Source organism: Thamnophis sirtalis, unplaced genomic scaffold, assembly GCF_051295495.1.
Source record: "Thamnophis sirtalis isolate CommonGarterSnake01/CBP01778 unplaced genomic scaffold, rThaSir2_p1.2 scaffold_5, whole genome shotgun sequence".
Classification (NCBI taxonomy): Eukaryota; Metazoa; Chordata; class Lepidosauria; order Squamata; family Natricidae; genus Thamnophis; species Thamnophis sirtalis.
This window is the reverse complement of record NW_028261385.1, coordinates 105,051,335-105,067,583: the sequence shown is the minus strand read 5'-3', so window position 1 is coordinate 105,067,583 and position 16,249 is coordinate 105,051,335. Positions and strand designations below refer to the sequence as shown.

General features: G+C 37.3%; 1 protein-coding gene across 1 annotated transcript in view; it reads left to right on the top strand.

Moving 5' to 3' along the window:
* The window catches only part of LOC106554113 (transient receptor potential cation channel subfamily V member 6), an 87,185-nt gene that overhangs the window by 45,116 nt on the left and 25,820 nt on the right, over positions 1–16,249 (top strand). Inside the window, exons 2-11 of the mRNA XM_087716399.1 lie at positions 3,412–3,509; positions 4,100–4,222; positions 6,649–6,789; positions 8,283–8,381; positions 9,784–9,959; positions 11,513–11,659; positions 12,623–12,835; positions 14,562–14,648; positions 15,147–15,223; positions 15,320–15,485. Of these exons, the coding sequence (XP_087572525.1) occupies positions 3,412–3,509; positions 4,100–4,222; positions 6,649–6,789; positions 8,283–8,381; positions 9,784–9,959; positions 11,513–11,659; positions 12,623–12,835; positions 14,562–14,648; positions 15,147–15,223; positions 15,320–15,485 (1,327 nt within the window). The remainder of the gene's footprint in view (positions 1–3,411; positions 3,510–4,099; positions 4,223–6,648; positions 6,790–8,282; positions 8,382–9,783; positions 9,960–11,512; positions 11,660–12,622; positions 12,836–14,561; positions 14,649–15,146; positions 15,224–15,319; positions 15,486–16,249) is intronic.

The following is a 16,249-nucleotide window of genomic DNA, read 5'->3' as shown; positions in this document are numbered from 1 at the left end:
TCCAGAAGGCACGTAGACTTATTTCTTTTGCCATTTGTGGAGTTAATTTTCTATTTATTTCCTTGGTAAAGTTTTTGTGGATGTCTCTCCACACCTTATTGTCTATTGGATCTCTCAGGTAATCTCAGCGTCCTTTTGCTATTTTAATTGATTTCTCTTTTATTGTCAATCCTGTTTCTGAGAAGATTTTTTTCTTTAAAACCATCATTTTTTTCTCTTTTTTCTTCTTTTGTGCTTTGAAATTTGGGTAGAGCTCCAGACCATCGAATTATTTAACCTTAAGGGGATGGTTGTATTCAGGACAGGGATGGGTTCCGGCAGGCACTACTGCCGGTTTGCTAGAGTGTATGCTGCATGCGCTTGATGCACACCATCCGCGCATTCACAGTGCAATCAAAATTGTTCTGCTCGTGTGCAGAACTGAAAAACAAGATGGCTGCGCCTATGACCCGAACCAGTTCGGTGGAGTGGTAGTCCTGGGTCGCTGCCGGTTCCAGTGACCCAGGCCACCAAACCACTACCAGTTCAGCCGAATCAGTCCAAACTGGTAGGAACCCACCACTGATTCAGGAATATGGTGACTGATCCTCCTGTCACAAAGATGCAAGGGCTTACAAATAAACAGGTCTAAACAGTCTGATATAATTGCTTCTTTGGAGTTTGTCTTTTGACATTATGCCAAAAATGATATGAGAGTGAGTTTACCTGATCATCTTATGCTCTACTTTTTCATAGAGTTTTAGATTATCTAAGAGAGAAAACTGTAATGATGCCCATTGCAATTCCAAGAGGTTGGCTATATAAATTGGCTATATAAATGCTGTAATAATAATAGTGTCCTAGCTAATATAGTACTTCCAAATGTGTTTTCTCAGATTCCTTGTTTTATTAATGGTGATAATGATTCTATAGAGTAAACTTTAGCTTTAAGAAAATGAACTTTGTTCTGCTGGATAGTAATAAAGTACTGTAAATAGAGCTTGAAGGATGTGGATTTTTCATCTTGGGAAGAGTGAGGGAATGTAATGGTACTCTTCAAATATCTCAACAGATGTCATATAGAAACTCTGTTCTTTCTGTTCTTTCTAATTCCAGAATTCAAGATAAACTGTATTAAGCCACAAGAAACCACCTTCTAACTGATTTTTTTTAAAAAAAATCTTAATCGTAAGAGGAATTTATAGCAGAACCAATTATCAGAGCGATATGTTCAAGTTTAGTCCAGACAATCATCTCTCAAATGAGAGTACTTTGGATTCCACATTGAACAGGGGATGGAAACAATGGCCTAATTGTTATAGTCCATGGTTTATAATTTTCTTTTCGTTTAAAATTGATTCTTCCCCATCCCCCACTCTTTCTGGGTTTCCAGTAGGGCTGAAATATAGTTTTAAAGGTAAAAGGGAGAGAAATGAGTTTTCTTCAGAATCAATGGGCTCTTCAGAATAATATTATGAATCCAATTAAAGAATGAATTTGGATCTTATTCTGAATGTCACCCCAAAATATTTCCCTTTACTGGGTGTTATTAGTAGTTTCCGACCAACTGCTTATGTGTTTTGTATCATGATGCTAAAATGGTGAAGAGTTTTAGCTCTGACCAGATTTAATTTTATGCTATCAGCAATTTTAGTTGGTAGACACAAGAAAATTGCATATAAGCAGCACCTTTGCTCTTATGAAAAGAGGAACACTGACTCAGTAGACCATGTATTGCTTCTTTTACACAGAAATATGATCTATTTATGCTGTGTCTGTTATTAGGAAATTGCTAAATTGATCTCCTGGTGGTGAGCTAGATGAAACTTTTATAGATTCTATAAGTCAAGCCTTGGAGGTTGGCTAAGAAATATGTTTAACTTTTAGCAAGGTAAGATCTGTTATGGTTAGTAGGGATAGAATTAAGACAAGCTTAATAGAACTGATAGATATCAGATTTTAAATATTTACCATTGGCTTAGAATAAAAGTTTGCAATATTTTACATATTTATGAAATGCTATTTCTGTAGTTTGTAATGGAGTGACAGTGACTATAATGAAATAGATTATGCTAGCCTCAAATTTCTTAAAGTAAAAAGTGAATAACAACTGTAATATAGATAACATTTCTGTACAATAAGACAAGCAAAAATTCTCATGGATTTCAACACTTTAGATTTTATCAAAAATTAAGTTTTTAAAATTGAGAGTACTTTCCCCCGACAGACATAAACCAGCAATTGAGAATGCCTCAGCCATCTACACTTACTTTTTAAATTAATGGTGGCTTAAATAGGTTCCATGTCATTTTTTAAAGTTTAAATTTAAAGTGTGCACATAAATATATATTCAGGGTTTGCTCTAAATCTAGATTTTAGTACTCAATGCAATATTCATTTTCTTTAGCTCAAGAACCACTGTAGATTTGAACCAAAATGTAAATGCTGGTGTCTCCTTTTCCTAGGATATGCATCTTATTAAAGTAACTATTGCATACTTAAAGTTTGCTCTATGACCGAGCTACACAAAATTTACTGATGGGCAACTTTTTATCATTATTCTGACTGAGACTAATTAAACACAAGACCTTGAGTGAACCTTCTGAGAAAATAAAAGAAAGCAGAGTACAATTGGAATTGTGGTGTAAAGTGAAGCACCAGAGACGTTTCAGATAATGTATCTATTGGCATAGGTTTGTATGTATCTGTGATATGTATCTGTATTGATCCAACATTCATTAATTCTGCATTGACTGACACCGACATTTTGCATTTGCTAGTTTGCGGTTGATTTGTTGCTTTTGAAAAAATCCCTGTGAAGCTGTATTAAGAAAAATAAAAACAATAAATTACCATGTTTTTAAAAAAACACCTATTCCTGAAGGCACTCCATGGTGTTATTACCCAATTAGTAACTAAGACTTTGTACCTCAATATTCTGTAAAAAGAGAAATAACAATACACATTTCAGAAATAACGATTCTAAAATAACACTGCCCCCTTTAAATTTAGAAAATCTAAATTAAAAGCAGGCAACATGGCTGAGACGGCCTATGCCATGGACTATCACACAATGGAATGGACCTTCTGGGCTAACTAATGATCTCTTCTTTAATTTTCCAAATTGGTGACCTATAATGATATACCTTTACCATCTATGGGTCTTATGGGCAAAATAACACTGCCCCTTTTAAAACATAATAAAAATGTCAGAGCTTGAAGATAACTTGTTATAAATGATATCTACATTTATATATTTGTATTTCTTGGGATTTTTTTCATTGCCTTATGATTAAAGATAATAATTTTCCTAGTTTAGAAAGATAAGAGCTGATGATGATGACAACGTCAAGAGAGATGAAAATATATTTATATGTGAATTGTAATCTATAGTATTCTGAACTGATTACCTTTTGTTCCTGCTTGCTACAGGATCTGGGAATCTCCCCTCCTCCTGGCTGCAAAAGAAAATGATCTCTCAGCCATCCAGAAGCTGATAGAGAGCCATTCCTGTGACCTTCATGAACGAGGTAATGGTCCAACCTATTTATCACAGCCCTATTACCTATTAAGAGAAAGCACAATTTGAGGAGCAAAAAGGAGATGGTGGTAGAAATGTGGTTGATTGGCATATGCAAGAACAGCTTCAGATCCTGAAAGGAGCAAGATGACTAAATGCCTTGAACTTCCTTGATCAGCAGGTCAGCGGTTCAAATCTCACCGGCTCAGGGTTGACTCAGCCTTCCATCCTTCCGAGGTGGGTAAAATGAGGACCCAGATTGTTGGGGGCAATATGCTGACTCTCTGTAAACCGCTTAGAGAGGCCTGAAAGGCCTATGAAGCGGTATATAAGTCTACTGCTATTGCTATTATTGCTATTGCTATATTCCTTCTGGGGAAAAAATGCCCCTCATGAATCCATAAGGCATATGGCATGATCTCTCTTATTTATCATCGTTTATCAGGCCACAAACAAGAGATCCCAGGAATAGACGTGTTCAACATTCTGTCTGTTGTGACCTATAAACATAATTGTCATAGTTGTAGCTATCACTAGAGGGACCATCCCCAGATCATTGCAATGTCATGACAGCTTCTCTTTCTTTGATACTCTTTGTAGGTGCTGTTGGGGAGACAGCTCTTCATGTAGCTGCCTTACATAATAACTTAGAAGCTGCTCAGCTGTTGATCAATGCAGCTCCAGAACTTGTGAATGAACCTGTGACCTCTGAGCTGTATGCTGGTAATTATTATGATTATTGGATTTATGTCTCATGTTTTGAATAAAATATCAATGAAGAAAGCATCCGTTAACATAATTAGTCACCTTCTGGCTCACAATCAGAGGGAAAAAATAATCCCAGAATATATTTATGGAAACTCTATTGAAATGGGTCTTTTCATGATACCCAGCTATAGAAAATAAGATAAGGGATTACTCATGGCAAGATGTTCCATCATTTTTCTCAAATTACTATTCAGGCCCATTTCCAAGTCTTCAGATGATAATGGGGCATGGTGGACCTTTTCAGTAGGGTTACTGTATGGAAGCTGATTTTCCGATAAGAAGATTGCACTTCAATCTATATTTTATTTAGCATAAGAATGGCATATCAGTTAAAAAGAGTCATTATAGATGAATCCCATTTATTCTATAACAGACTGTGATAATATAACCATTTAAATCCAATTTCTCTCCACAGTGCCCAGAAACAATGAAATATTGAACATGTTTTAGGATATATATTTTAGACATATAATTTGGCTAATAACTTGTCATATAAACTGTGTGTGCAACTGTGAATATAATTTGTCTTGTTTATTTGAGAACCCGATATGCATTGTAAGCTAATGTTTTACTTGCTCTATAAACAATTTTAAATATGACATGAACAACAAAATACTCAAATTTTCAAATGACACCAAATACTAGGAACAAACTACATTATGTGAATGGACAGCAAAATGGCTCCTTGTAAGTCACTGCAATCTAAGCTTCATACTGACAGAATTTGCAGTTCTGGGGAAATGTTTGTGATTCTGGTGGAAAAACATTTTTGAAATTCTGATGAAAATGCTAAGAATTCTCAGTGTAAAAATAAACAGAAGAAGACTAATCTCATGTTAGAGATTATTATTGAAAGGAATAAAAAGTATAACTGCTGATATCATAATATAAATGGACGTAATAATGCAACTTAAAGCACTATATATTCAAAATAGATTAGTATTCTCATGTACGGAGCTTGTGGTGAGATCTGAATCAAGGACTTCACAGTTCAGCCATTTTGCCACTGCCTCATACTGGGCCCCTGAGAAATAACTTGTAAGAAATTCAAGATGGAATATTAAGCAGCACATTAAACATTAAAACTCTTGAATGAGAACCTGGGTATTCATTTTTAACGGCAATTAACTTTGCAATTGCATTAATAATTAAATCCAGCCTCCAAACTAACACTGAATCAAATTCAATTCCCTTCTGCATTTAACCCTGATGAACTTCTTTGAAAATGCATGAGGTTGATATAAACTATAAGTGATTTAAAATATGTATTTATGTTGTTCATGAGATACTAATCCATAAACTACATTGATGAGGCTGATCATGGTTTCCAGAGGAATAACCAGTTTCTATGATGGGGGAAATAATAGAAAACCTTCACTATCTTAAGTTTTAACAACATTATCATAACTTTGTGCTTCATGAAGTACAGGTGTCCTCTTTGTGTTGTGATCCTGTGAGGAAGCTAGTAAGAAGTAGATAGCGCAATCTGAATTAAAGGAGAATAACATTTCTGTAGACATGATGGGTCAGACTAAATTCTCTGTGGTCCAGAACAATGGTGGGATTCAACATTTTTTACTACCAGTTCTGTGGGTGTGGTTTGGTGGGTGTAGCACAGATTGGTGGGTGTGGCTTGATGGGTGTGGCAGGGGAAGGATACTGTGAAATCTCCATTCCCTCCCCACTCCAGGGGAAGGTTACTGCAAAATCCCCATTTCCTCCCAATCAGCTGGGACTCAGGAGACAGAAAATAGGTGTGGGCAGGGCCAATTCAAGGTGGTATTTACTGGTTCTCCAAACTACTCAAAATTTCCACAACCGGTTCATCAGAACTGGTCAGAACCTGTTGAATACCATCTTGGTCCAGAACCCAATCTTTTGGCTAGAGTGCGGGCAATTATTTCAGCCCTATGCTTTACTTTGAACATCTAGCCAGTATTTGCCTTGGTGTAAGCCTACTACTTCTTGTTGCAGAGCTTTTTCTGTAGGTGACAGCTTCTTTTAGGGGTGTGTATTTTAGGAGAGGGGGAATAGATTTAATAAAACAGACAGGAAAAATCTCCTCAAGGACTCCATTTTTGTAAGAAAAACTGAGCTCTATTAGTTAAGATCAGTGGCTAATAGATCTTCTCGATCCAACAATAGATTCAGTTCAAAGAATCTGAGTTGAAAAAAACTGATGATAACCTTTCATGTCTTTCTGGAGTCAGTATCACCAGAGGCCATGATAATCTGATGAAATAGTTCATGTAAACACATGACTATGCATGCTTATATATACACATACAGTATATACATATACCTGTGTACACACAAATGGACACATGTGGAATTTCAATATGCTACAAGGGTTTTAAAAAAATTAATGTTGTGTATTGCAGGGGAGACAGCACTTCACATAGCTGTGGTAAACAAAAACCTGGGCCTGGTGAAAGCTTTGCTTGTAAAGGGAGCAGACATAAATGGCCCTCGTGCTACTGGATATGTTTTCAAGAAAAGAAATGACAGCCTTTTCTATTTTGGTATGTTGGCAGTGAAAAACCTTCTGTTTGAATAATCTGCAATTTGCATTGTGCCTTGCATATGTAGAAGAAACACTGTGGTAAGGAGGAGCGTTTTGTCCCTTGTGGCATAGACTGAATCCCTGTTATTATTATAGCACTGAAAGATTTTCCAACTAACTTTGCTCTGAAACAGAAGGTGTTCTCCTCCAAAACATAGTAGTCCTCTCAACTATCATCCCTCTGTAAACTAAAGGTCCACGTGCTTAACTTGCAACTAGTGGGGTCAGGAGGATTCCTTCGAGGGGCAAGGTTAGTTGGGAAATCTTTCATGCTATGATAACAACAGGAATTCAGTCTATGGATCTGATCTGGGATGGACAGCTTTTTTTATCTGCACATTTTCACAACTCAGTAAGAAGAGGGAAGTGTGCTGAAGATCTCTTAATGGAGAATTAACAGCCCTGCTACCAACTCCTAACCTATTTAGAGGAAGCCGCATTGATTTAAACCTGGTACAAACAAGGGAGGAATTCTCATCAAGAACTAATTTGATCTGCTAAGTGAACAAGAGCAGCAGCTTTCATGCTTCCCGAATCTTTTTTTTTTTCAAAAGAAGCTTCAAGATGTTTTTAAAGTTGCTTATTTTGAGAGAAAATATGGTTTTAAGGGTCTATTAGAGTAATGATTTTGTGTATTAAAAAAAAATTAAGTCCATAGAACAAGAACTACAAGTGTAGCAGATGTTTGTTGACCTAGCAGTAAGTTGTGTGTGTCCATGTGCCATTACCTCTTACTTTCCCTAAGGATGTCATGTTGTTCAGTTGAATTCCACTACAATTCAGATAAATGGATCTATTTTAGCTATTAGCAAGCTGTTCCACCTCTGCTTTCCTCTGGTATTTTGATTCAGAGACTCTTTTTTCCCCAACAGCAGCTAAATACCAGCCAACAGAAATCCAGATTTCCCAGTTGGCTGCAGTGGAGCTGAAGATTGGCCATGCTATGCTTAGGGAGGCCCCTCATTACCTGTTTCAGACCATAATTAAGCTATGCTTAATAGATCAATTTTCAAGTATTTTGGTAATGACTCCTCATTAATCTTCACTGTGAGTAAATTGTAACACTCCAGAGTGAGAGTGTGAATAAAAGGTGGATATCTCCAGATTCTGCCATCCTATTCCTCTTCTGGTTGCTTATACTCCAACTAATTTTCAATTCTGTTGGGAAATGTGCATTCTCAAATGTTATTTGAATTAGTTTAATGATAGTGGAGACTAGAGTAAAGGGAATCTTTCCTAATTGTGTGGTGTAATAATAAAAAAAATACTGGTACAGTGGTAAGGAAATATAAATATGTTATCACAATGTATGTATATGTAAGGCACATATACTGTATCTATACATAGGTTGTATGTGTGCATGTACATACTATTTTTTCTTGGATATGTTGCCCAATGATATTTTAAAGCTTAAATACTGAACAAAAACAATGTTCCTTCTTTCTTTATTAGGGGAACACATTTTATCGTTTGCAGCATGTGCTGGGAGTGAAACCATTGTCCAGTTGCTGATTGAAAATGGTGCTAAGATTCGAGTGCAGGATTCACTAGGTATGCCTTCTTCAAAGACTCTACACATATATTAAGAGCATGCATGTGGGAAGAGAAGGTGCTTTATGGAACTCTTCCCTTGAGTAAGGCAAACTCCTTCTCTTATCTCTTTCCATTAATATTGTGCTGCAGATGTAGACCAATACTTCCAGGTCAATTGCATAGCTCTGTTATGGTGGTCCTTCTTGTAGAGATCACCAAGACCCCTTTCTGATATATAGAGCAGGGGGGGGAACAAACTCAAGACCTGCAAGCCGGATCCAGAGGGTGCTTAGATCCGGTCCATGGGCTACCCTGGAAACAGTGAAGAACTGGCCTGTGGTGCCTCGGCAAGCAAAAATGGAGCTCAGGAGGACCAGGCGCAGCTCACTCAGACTCAAATTTGGCTGCAACGGCCTCCTGCAGCCATCTGCCAATGAAAATGGAGCTTTAGTCCCCCCCTTCCCCCTCAAGGCCACCCTGAGTTCTGTTTTCAATGGCAGAGGGATGCAGGGGGCCATTGCAGCCAAAAACAGAGCCTGAGAGGGCTGCGCCTGGTCCTCCCAAGCTCCAAAAACGCAGCCAAAAATGGAGCTTGGGAGCCCATTTTTGCCGGCAGAGCACTCGGGCCACCACAGGCGCCCCAACATGAGTGACATCAAGCTGGCCATGCCCACCCCGGGCCCCAAGGTCAAACTTAACCCTGATGTGGCCCTCAATGAAATGGTGTTTGGCACTCCTGCTATAGATAGATCAGTTTTGTCGGAAATTGGGGAAGTGGGTTGGCTTCAGGCTGTATTTCTTTGTCCTCCCTCCAAAAAATATTCACATAACATTTGCTGGTCATGGAAAATCATCATGTCAGTTGCAATGGGTGGAGGCATGAGATTGTTATATGTGTATGTTGGGGGAAAATGCAGATGATGTGAACTAGCTTTAAGAGCAAAGCTATGTGTTCAGAAGAATCACCTTGTTCAGCAATTATCACTTCAGAATTCATGCAAGGATTTAAATACATAATGTCTTAGAAGATCATTTTCTGTATTGTATTTGCTTTTTATGAAGAGAGATGCTGCATACTGAATATTTCATCCTATAATGATACGTTCTCCACCGGTTATCCAGAATGATACAGACTGGCTATTGCTAGTTTGATTGACTCTGTTGTTTAAGGAAGATGGCCTGGAATCTCTTAATTTAAAAAAATGTAAAAGTCTGTTCCAAATCATACAGCAACCAAAACTTTCTTGGCACAAATATTCAGTGCAGGAAACTCCATTGTTTAGTTTTTAAACATTGGACTCCTTTTCTTCCTAAGCCAAAAAAGAACATTGAAGAGTCTGAAAAGGGATCAATGATTTATCGATTTCTCCTTAAAATACAAAGATGAACTTAATTTCTGTTTCTGCTTAATTTCTGATAGGTAATTCAATCTTCCACATCTTAACTCTCCAGCCCAACAAGGCATCCGCTTGTCAAATATACGATCTTCTTTTTTGCTATGACAAGAAAGAGAAGGGTCTGGGAGACCCGGATGCAGTCTTCAACTATGAGGGACTCACCCCATTTAAGCTGGCTGGGGCAGAGGGCAACACTGTGGTGAGTAAAGTGGTTTCTTTACAATTGGTTTTTATTATTTCTTGTTGGAAGTACATGCCCCCTTTTCAGGAAGGATTTAAAGGTGTTCAAACAATAAAATTGTAAGACTCTAAAACAAAATAAAGCTACAAGTGAGCTTTATGAACATCGTGATGGATCAGATTGTTGTCTCTAAGTCCAGTGAGGCTGAGGGGGTTTTATGATCTTGTCCCACTTCTGGACCCACTTTCCAGAATGTTGCAGATTTCAAAGCCTCCCTGGATGAAGGTGAGGAAGATCCCTGAAGTGACAAAGGGGTCTCTTGAGAGAAATCCTGCCATATTTCCTTTGAAAGTCCTCAGCCCAGCTTGCATAATGGGGATGCCAAGTCCTACTACTTATCATGGCCAGTACTTCTCTTCTTGAAAGTATATCTATAAAATCTTCTAGGGAAGACTATCAATCATCCCTTTCTTTGTAAAAATGGAGGTGGATATGTTGTGAGCTTGGCAAGGGCCCCACAAAGGAGAAATAAAACGTATTGCTGTATCTCAACCTTGATTAGTCCCTTCATGGCTCCCTTCTAGCAGGCAGTAAAGAAATACTTCCCTCTCCCCCACACCCATACTTCAGGAGTTAGGTCTTTAAAGGCTGATTGCAGAAAGCGCCTCTGTTTTGGAGCTCTTCAATCAAAAATTAGATATTAATTTTTAGAACATCACTGAAAGGGTTGAAACCCAACCTATATGGATTTTAATGAACATTTTTTTCCTGAGCATTTTATTTTATTTATTCATTTATTTGATTCATATAATTCTTTTTGAAGAGCTCAATTCTGCACCTATAGAGCTTTCTCATCTATATTTTCCACATTATAACAGCTCAGTGAAAAGTCAAATTGAGAGACAGTAGTTAATCAAATCTAGTGATTTGAGATTAGACCCAGGATCTCTTTGATCCTAATTCAACACAATTACATCAACCTTTCTGACCTCCTGTACTATAAAAGATTAAATGATTTGATTTAACAGAAGAAACCCCAAACACCTGGCCAAAAAGGAGCATCGGGGCAAACACTTATTTTCGAAACAGAACTAAGGGCTAAAACCCCCAACCTACTAGCTTGTGATGTTACATTAAAGCCACGTTAAATATACAGTAATAGGTATCAGTATAGCCTATTTGACATACATTCTCTGGACAGGAATCTAAATTTCAAGGTGGAAGTTTATCAGATTTCCAGACAACCCAACTCTGGGCTGTTTCACAAAATTAAAAAAAGCAAACAAAATTTTATATAAAAAGACAACACACATTTGAGAGAAAAACATAATTTTCTTCCATATCACCCTCAGTTTAAATAAGAGCAGAGAAACTACAGGAGACAGACAATCCTTCAAATAGTTAGGGAAACTCTGTAAGCCATATTATTGATGATTTTATTATATTCTCTAACTTTTCTATTAGCGTGCATTTTGGTAAATTAAAAGAGAGAAGTGTTATGAAAGTTGTGGGAGCAAATATTCTTTCAACAGCAAGCGTCTAGACTGAAACTTTTCTTTTTCCCAAATTAGATGTTCAACTACCTAATGCAAAGAAGAAAACACATCCTATGGACTTTTGGGTCTTTGACGTCTACCTTGTATGACCTTACAGAAATTGATTCATGGGGTGATGATCAATCTCTTCTGGAACTTATTGTCACCACAAAAAAAAGAGAGGTATTATATTGAAAGGAGAGGCTGCTATGTTTCTTCTCAAAGAGGCTTTCTAGTTGAGAGCCAGGTTTATTCAGTCAGAGCCGATCATCTTTTCTGAAGACAGATTCTTTTCTACAACTGATTTTTCAAAATGCATCCATAAGACAGTGTGGGATGCCTTCAGCGTCTGAAATAGATTAGAGATTCTGTGGCAGGTATCTGGAGAGTTTCTGACTAATGAGCTCTCATACAATAAGATCTCCAAAAAATGGAACAGCTTTCTTAAAGTCACCCTATGGTCAAAAACCCACAAGTTTAAGTAAATATTAGCCAATTATCTGGTGAAGCAATGGTTAGAATGCAATATTGTAGGCTGACTCTGCTCACTGGCAGGAGTTTGATCCTGACTGGCTCAAGATTGACTCAGCCTTCCACCTCTTAGAGAGTGTTATCCAGCATTATGAAGAGTTATATAAATTTAAATGTTACTGCTATTGCTATTGTTGCCTTACATTGACTGAATGCTAAGGACCCATGTGTGTTATCCGATGCCACTCTTATGGCCATACTGGTTGAATATGCACTGTTTAAAAGAATCAAAGGAAATAATGCTACCAACCAGCATATGAACTGGGTTTTGTTGGTGGAATTTTTCGTGTATTTCAGCCCTGAATGGTCATCTGCCTTACTCGAAGATCTCACACATCTTCAAACTATGTTCTGTCATTGCATCTTCATCCTTACCGACTTCATAATTAGCATTATCCATTTTCATTTTTATACACTGAAGACTTCCAGCAAGGACTCCAGGGCTCTTTCCCCAAGTAATGAGAAACTGGATCTTTCAATACATTATCCAGGAGTAATGCTGTCTTTTAAAAATGATCCAACTGCCCCCTTCATTTTCAAGGCCACTTTTGCTGTCTTTGAGAATTATTTGTTTTTAAGAAAAAAGGCTGAACACGGGTATTTTACATCCCTCAGGCCCGAAGAATCCTCGACCTTACTCCTGTGAATGAGCTGGTTAGCCTGAAGTGGAATAAATACGGACGGCCATATTTTTGTATTCTGGCCTTATTCTATGTCCTGTACATGATTTGCTTCACAATGTGTTGTGTCTATCGACCGCTGAAAGAGCGAAGCTTCAACAAGACAAATGAAAGAGATAACACAATCTATGTTCAGAAACATTTGCAGGTAGGTTCTTTAACATGAGTCTATTAAAAATGTAAAAATCATTTATAATTTTCAATTCCAGGAGGCCAACTTCTCCAAAAACAATGCACAACCAGATATAACCAAGGGATGAAGAACAATTGACTTGGGAGGCAAAAAGTAGTGGCATTGTTCATTTGATGTAACTGTGTGTGTGTGTAGGGGGGGGACACCCCTACAATAACAAGATGGTGCTCTATAGAGCAATTCTGTGCACATTCATTCAGAATTTCTCAGTACCCTATGGAGTTTATTCCCACTGCAGTGTAAGCAGAAGTTTTGAGCTTGGCATCAGCTCAAATAACATCAGGCAAATTGGTAGCTAGAGGGAAAAGTGTGGACACTATTAGTTCAGTTCATGGATTTTCCAGACAAATGATAATAATTCAAAAGACTCCCTGAAAATTGCTCTTTAGCGAGTGTGGCAGTTAATGATCCGACTATGCAAGAACACATTTTAGGCAAAACAGAAATATGTACAGAAATATGGTGGGAGGTTTTCCATTACCTATGTGCTGCTATTATGCTCCTGTGAAGGAAGAAGAGTGGCACAGCTGTTGTGCTTGAGAGCTTCTTTGACCATAAATTATGGTTGTACTAATATGTGTGCAACCTTTATTTTCTGTGTTTATCAAATAATAGGGGATTTTCTACACAAACCATATTGTGGATGTGTAATGACCATATGCAAGGCTTCAATTCATTTAGCGCTAAATTGTGGCAGTAAATTTGGTGGAAGATATGGGTATTCATTTATGCTGATTTCTCCCACAGGAGCCTTCCTAGCCTTAAATAGAACTATAAGCAAATTAGTCAAATGTGTGAACACTTTCCTTGCAAATCTTCACATTAAATTCATGAAATTCTTTTTCAGTAGATAAACAAAGGATCCCTAAAGTTGAATAGTTTAATATTCTTAATAAACAACTGAGTTCCCATAGCGTACTTTTTCATCGGTACATTGAGAGTTTCTTTCCCTTGAATTTGGCCTCTCTCTTTCTCTAAAATATCACTGTCACCTAATACAATAATTTCTGTTGTCATCTGTCACAGTTTTACTTCTGGAAGGTTTAGTTTCCATTGTCATAACAGGAAACATTAGCATTTAATCTCCTGAGAATGAGGAAGTTGAAGCCTTTTTCTTTTTTAAAGAAAGAGAGGCAGATAAATGGACATAGCAGAAATGAAGTCAAACTTTCTTAAGTTATCAGAATGTCAAGCAGCTGGCTCACTTTGCCTGGAACTGTATTAATTCTAAAAATTGATTATGAGTGGGATTCCCATCTGAAAAGCACATTAACTCAAGTTATTAAGTAATCCAGCATGATTTAGGTTTCTAAGTTTCCTGCTCTTTTTTCCCTTTTCTTCAAAATTTTAGAGTGATGTGGGTGATAATCAAAATAATTGTGCAATTTTCATTAACTGTATCTAGAATCATGGGGTGGATTCTACTGTGCCAGTCTTGAGCTTGCCCACTATCCTTTTGGGAGTTGTACAGAGTGTGACAGGTCTCCAAGGAAAAGGCAAATTGATGTCTAGTCACTAATATTGTTTCTCTGACTTGATGACAGAGTGCAGATATATTCTGACTCACCACTTTTATTGATCATCATTGTCATCTTGATCTAAGTCCATAAAACAAATATTGAAATATTAATTCTTGAGACTGTGATACTCCTAACCAATATGGGTTTCCTTTCCTTTTCAGGAGTCTTATATTACTTCTGAAGATAATCACAGACTTGTTGGTGAGTTGATCACTGTTGTTGGAGCCATTGTGATATTGATTTTGGAGGTAAGAGAAATGTTTTTCCTTCTCCAATTATTATGTTGGGTGGGGGGGAACCTAAGTAGAAAGTAACTGAGCACCAGAAGAAGCATTCTATAATAGGATTAGCAATATTATTTAACAGAAGTTCTTTCTAAATCCCCTGACCTCTATATGAAGGCTGCTACAGTGTACACACTAGAACCTAACCTAGTGCAGTGCTAATCTATAGGGTAATACTGCAGTGCTTAACTAAGAAATCCTAAAGTTTTGCCTGTGGAGAGGTCACAGGCATTTTGAACCAGTGGTTTTTGCATCAGGGAGTGACTTCTCCAAAATGAAAAAGAAGGTCTCAACATGTAGTAGTTGCAGTCCAGATAATTCATTCAGATTCTAGCACTGAAAAAAAATGTTGTATCTCTGAGACCCTTTGACTTTGGGGGTTTCTTTTATTTTTGGGGGGGTGAGAAAATGAGCCAATTGTTTTAAAGCAGAACACACCATTGATCAATGGATTTATTCCAGATTCCAGATATCTTCAGATTTGGAATTACCAAATACTTTGGGCAAACTATCCTCGGAGGACCTTTCCATGCCATCATGTAAGATTATTTTCTAGTAGTTGGTTTGCTGTTGAATGTTGCTGAAAAAAACCACTGCACAAATCCTATTCTTCATTGCTGCTTCTATCTTTGCAGTATTGTGTATGCCTGTATGATTCTGCTGACCATGGTGATGCGTCTCACCAGTACCAATGGTGAAGTTGTACCAATGTCTCTGGCTCTGGTGCTTGGTTGGTGCAATATTATGTACTTTGCACGAGGATTTCAGATGCTTGGTCCCTTTACCATCATGATACAAAAAGTAAGTGATTGCCACAAAATATGACGTTCATACATAGATGAACATAGATGAAGGATATGCTGATGCAGTGATTCTGGCAACATTTTTTCATCATAAATCAGAAGGTGATAGACTCATAGAATTATAGGGCTGGAAGGGACTTTGGAAGTTTTCTAGGCCAACCTACCTAAGAGTCCTTATACATCTTCTATAAGTAGAGTAAAGATTATCTATCTATCTATCATCTATCTATCTATCTATCTATCTATCTATCTATCTATCTATCTATCATCTATCATCTATCATCTATCATCTATCATCTATCATCTATCATCTATCATCTATCATCTATCATCACTTTCTGATCTAAGTTTTAGTCTTTCTTAGCAAGTGAAAAAGATGTATCTATCTTGAATTCTCTCCTAAACCCTCATCTGCAGATTGCTTTTAGTTTATCCCAGTTCTCCCCAACTTAATCATCTATTCAACAGTAAGGAAAAATAGGATTCTTCTTTCCATATCTTTGCAACTATCCTTCAGATCTAGCATGTAGAGTGAGATATGCTGCTATTTTTCATATATTCAAATATTTCTGAATTCCTAACTGGACAGTTATGAAGTATCAATCAAATCTAATTATTATCTAATATCATTAACTGTACAGACTCCCTTTAAAAAGAATTCCCACCCATAACTAACTTTCTCCTTTAAGCAAGCTTTCCCTCACTCAGTATTCAGCATATCATCTGCTGTCAATCATTCATTTATTTCTCTTCTGTTGCAAA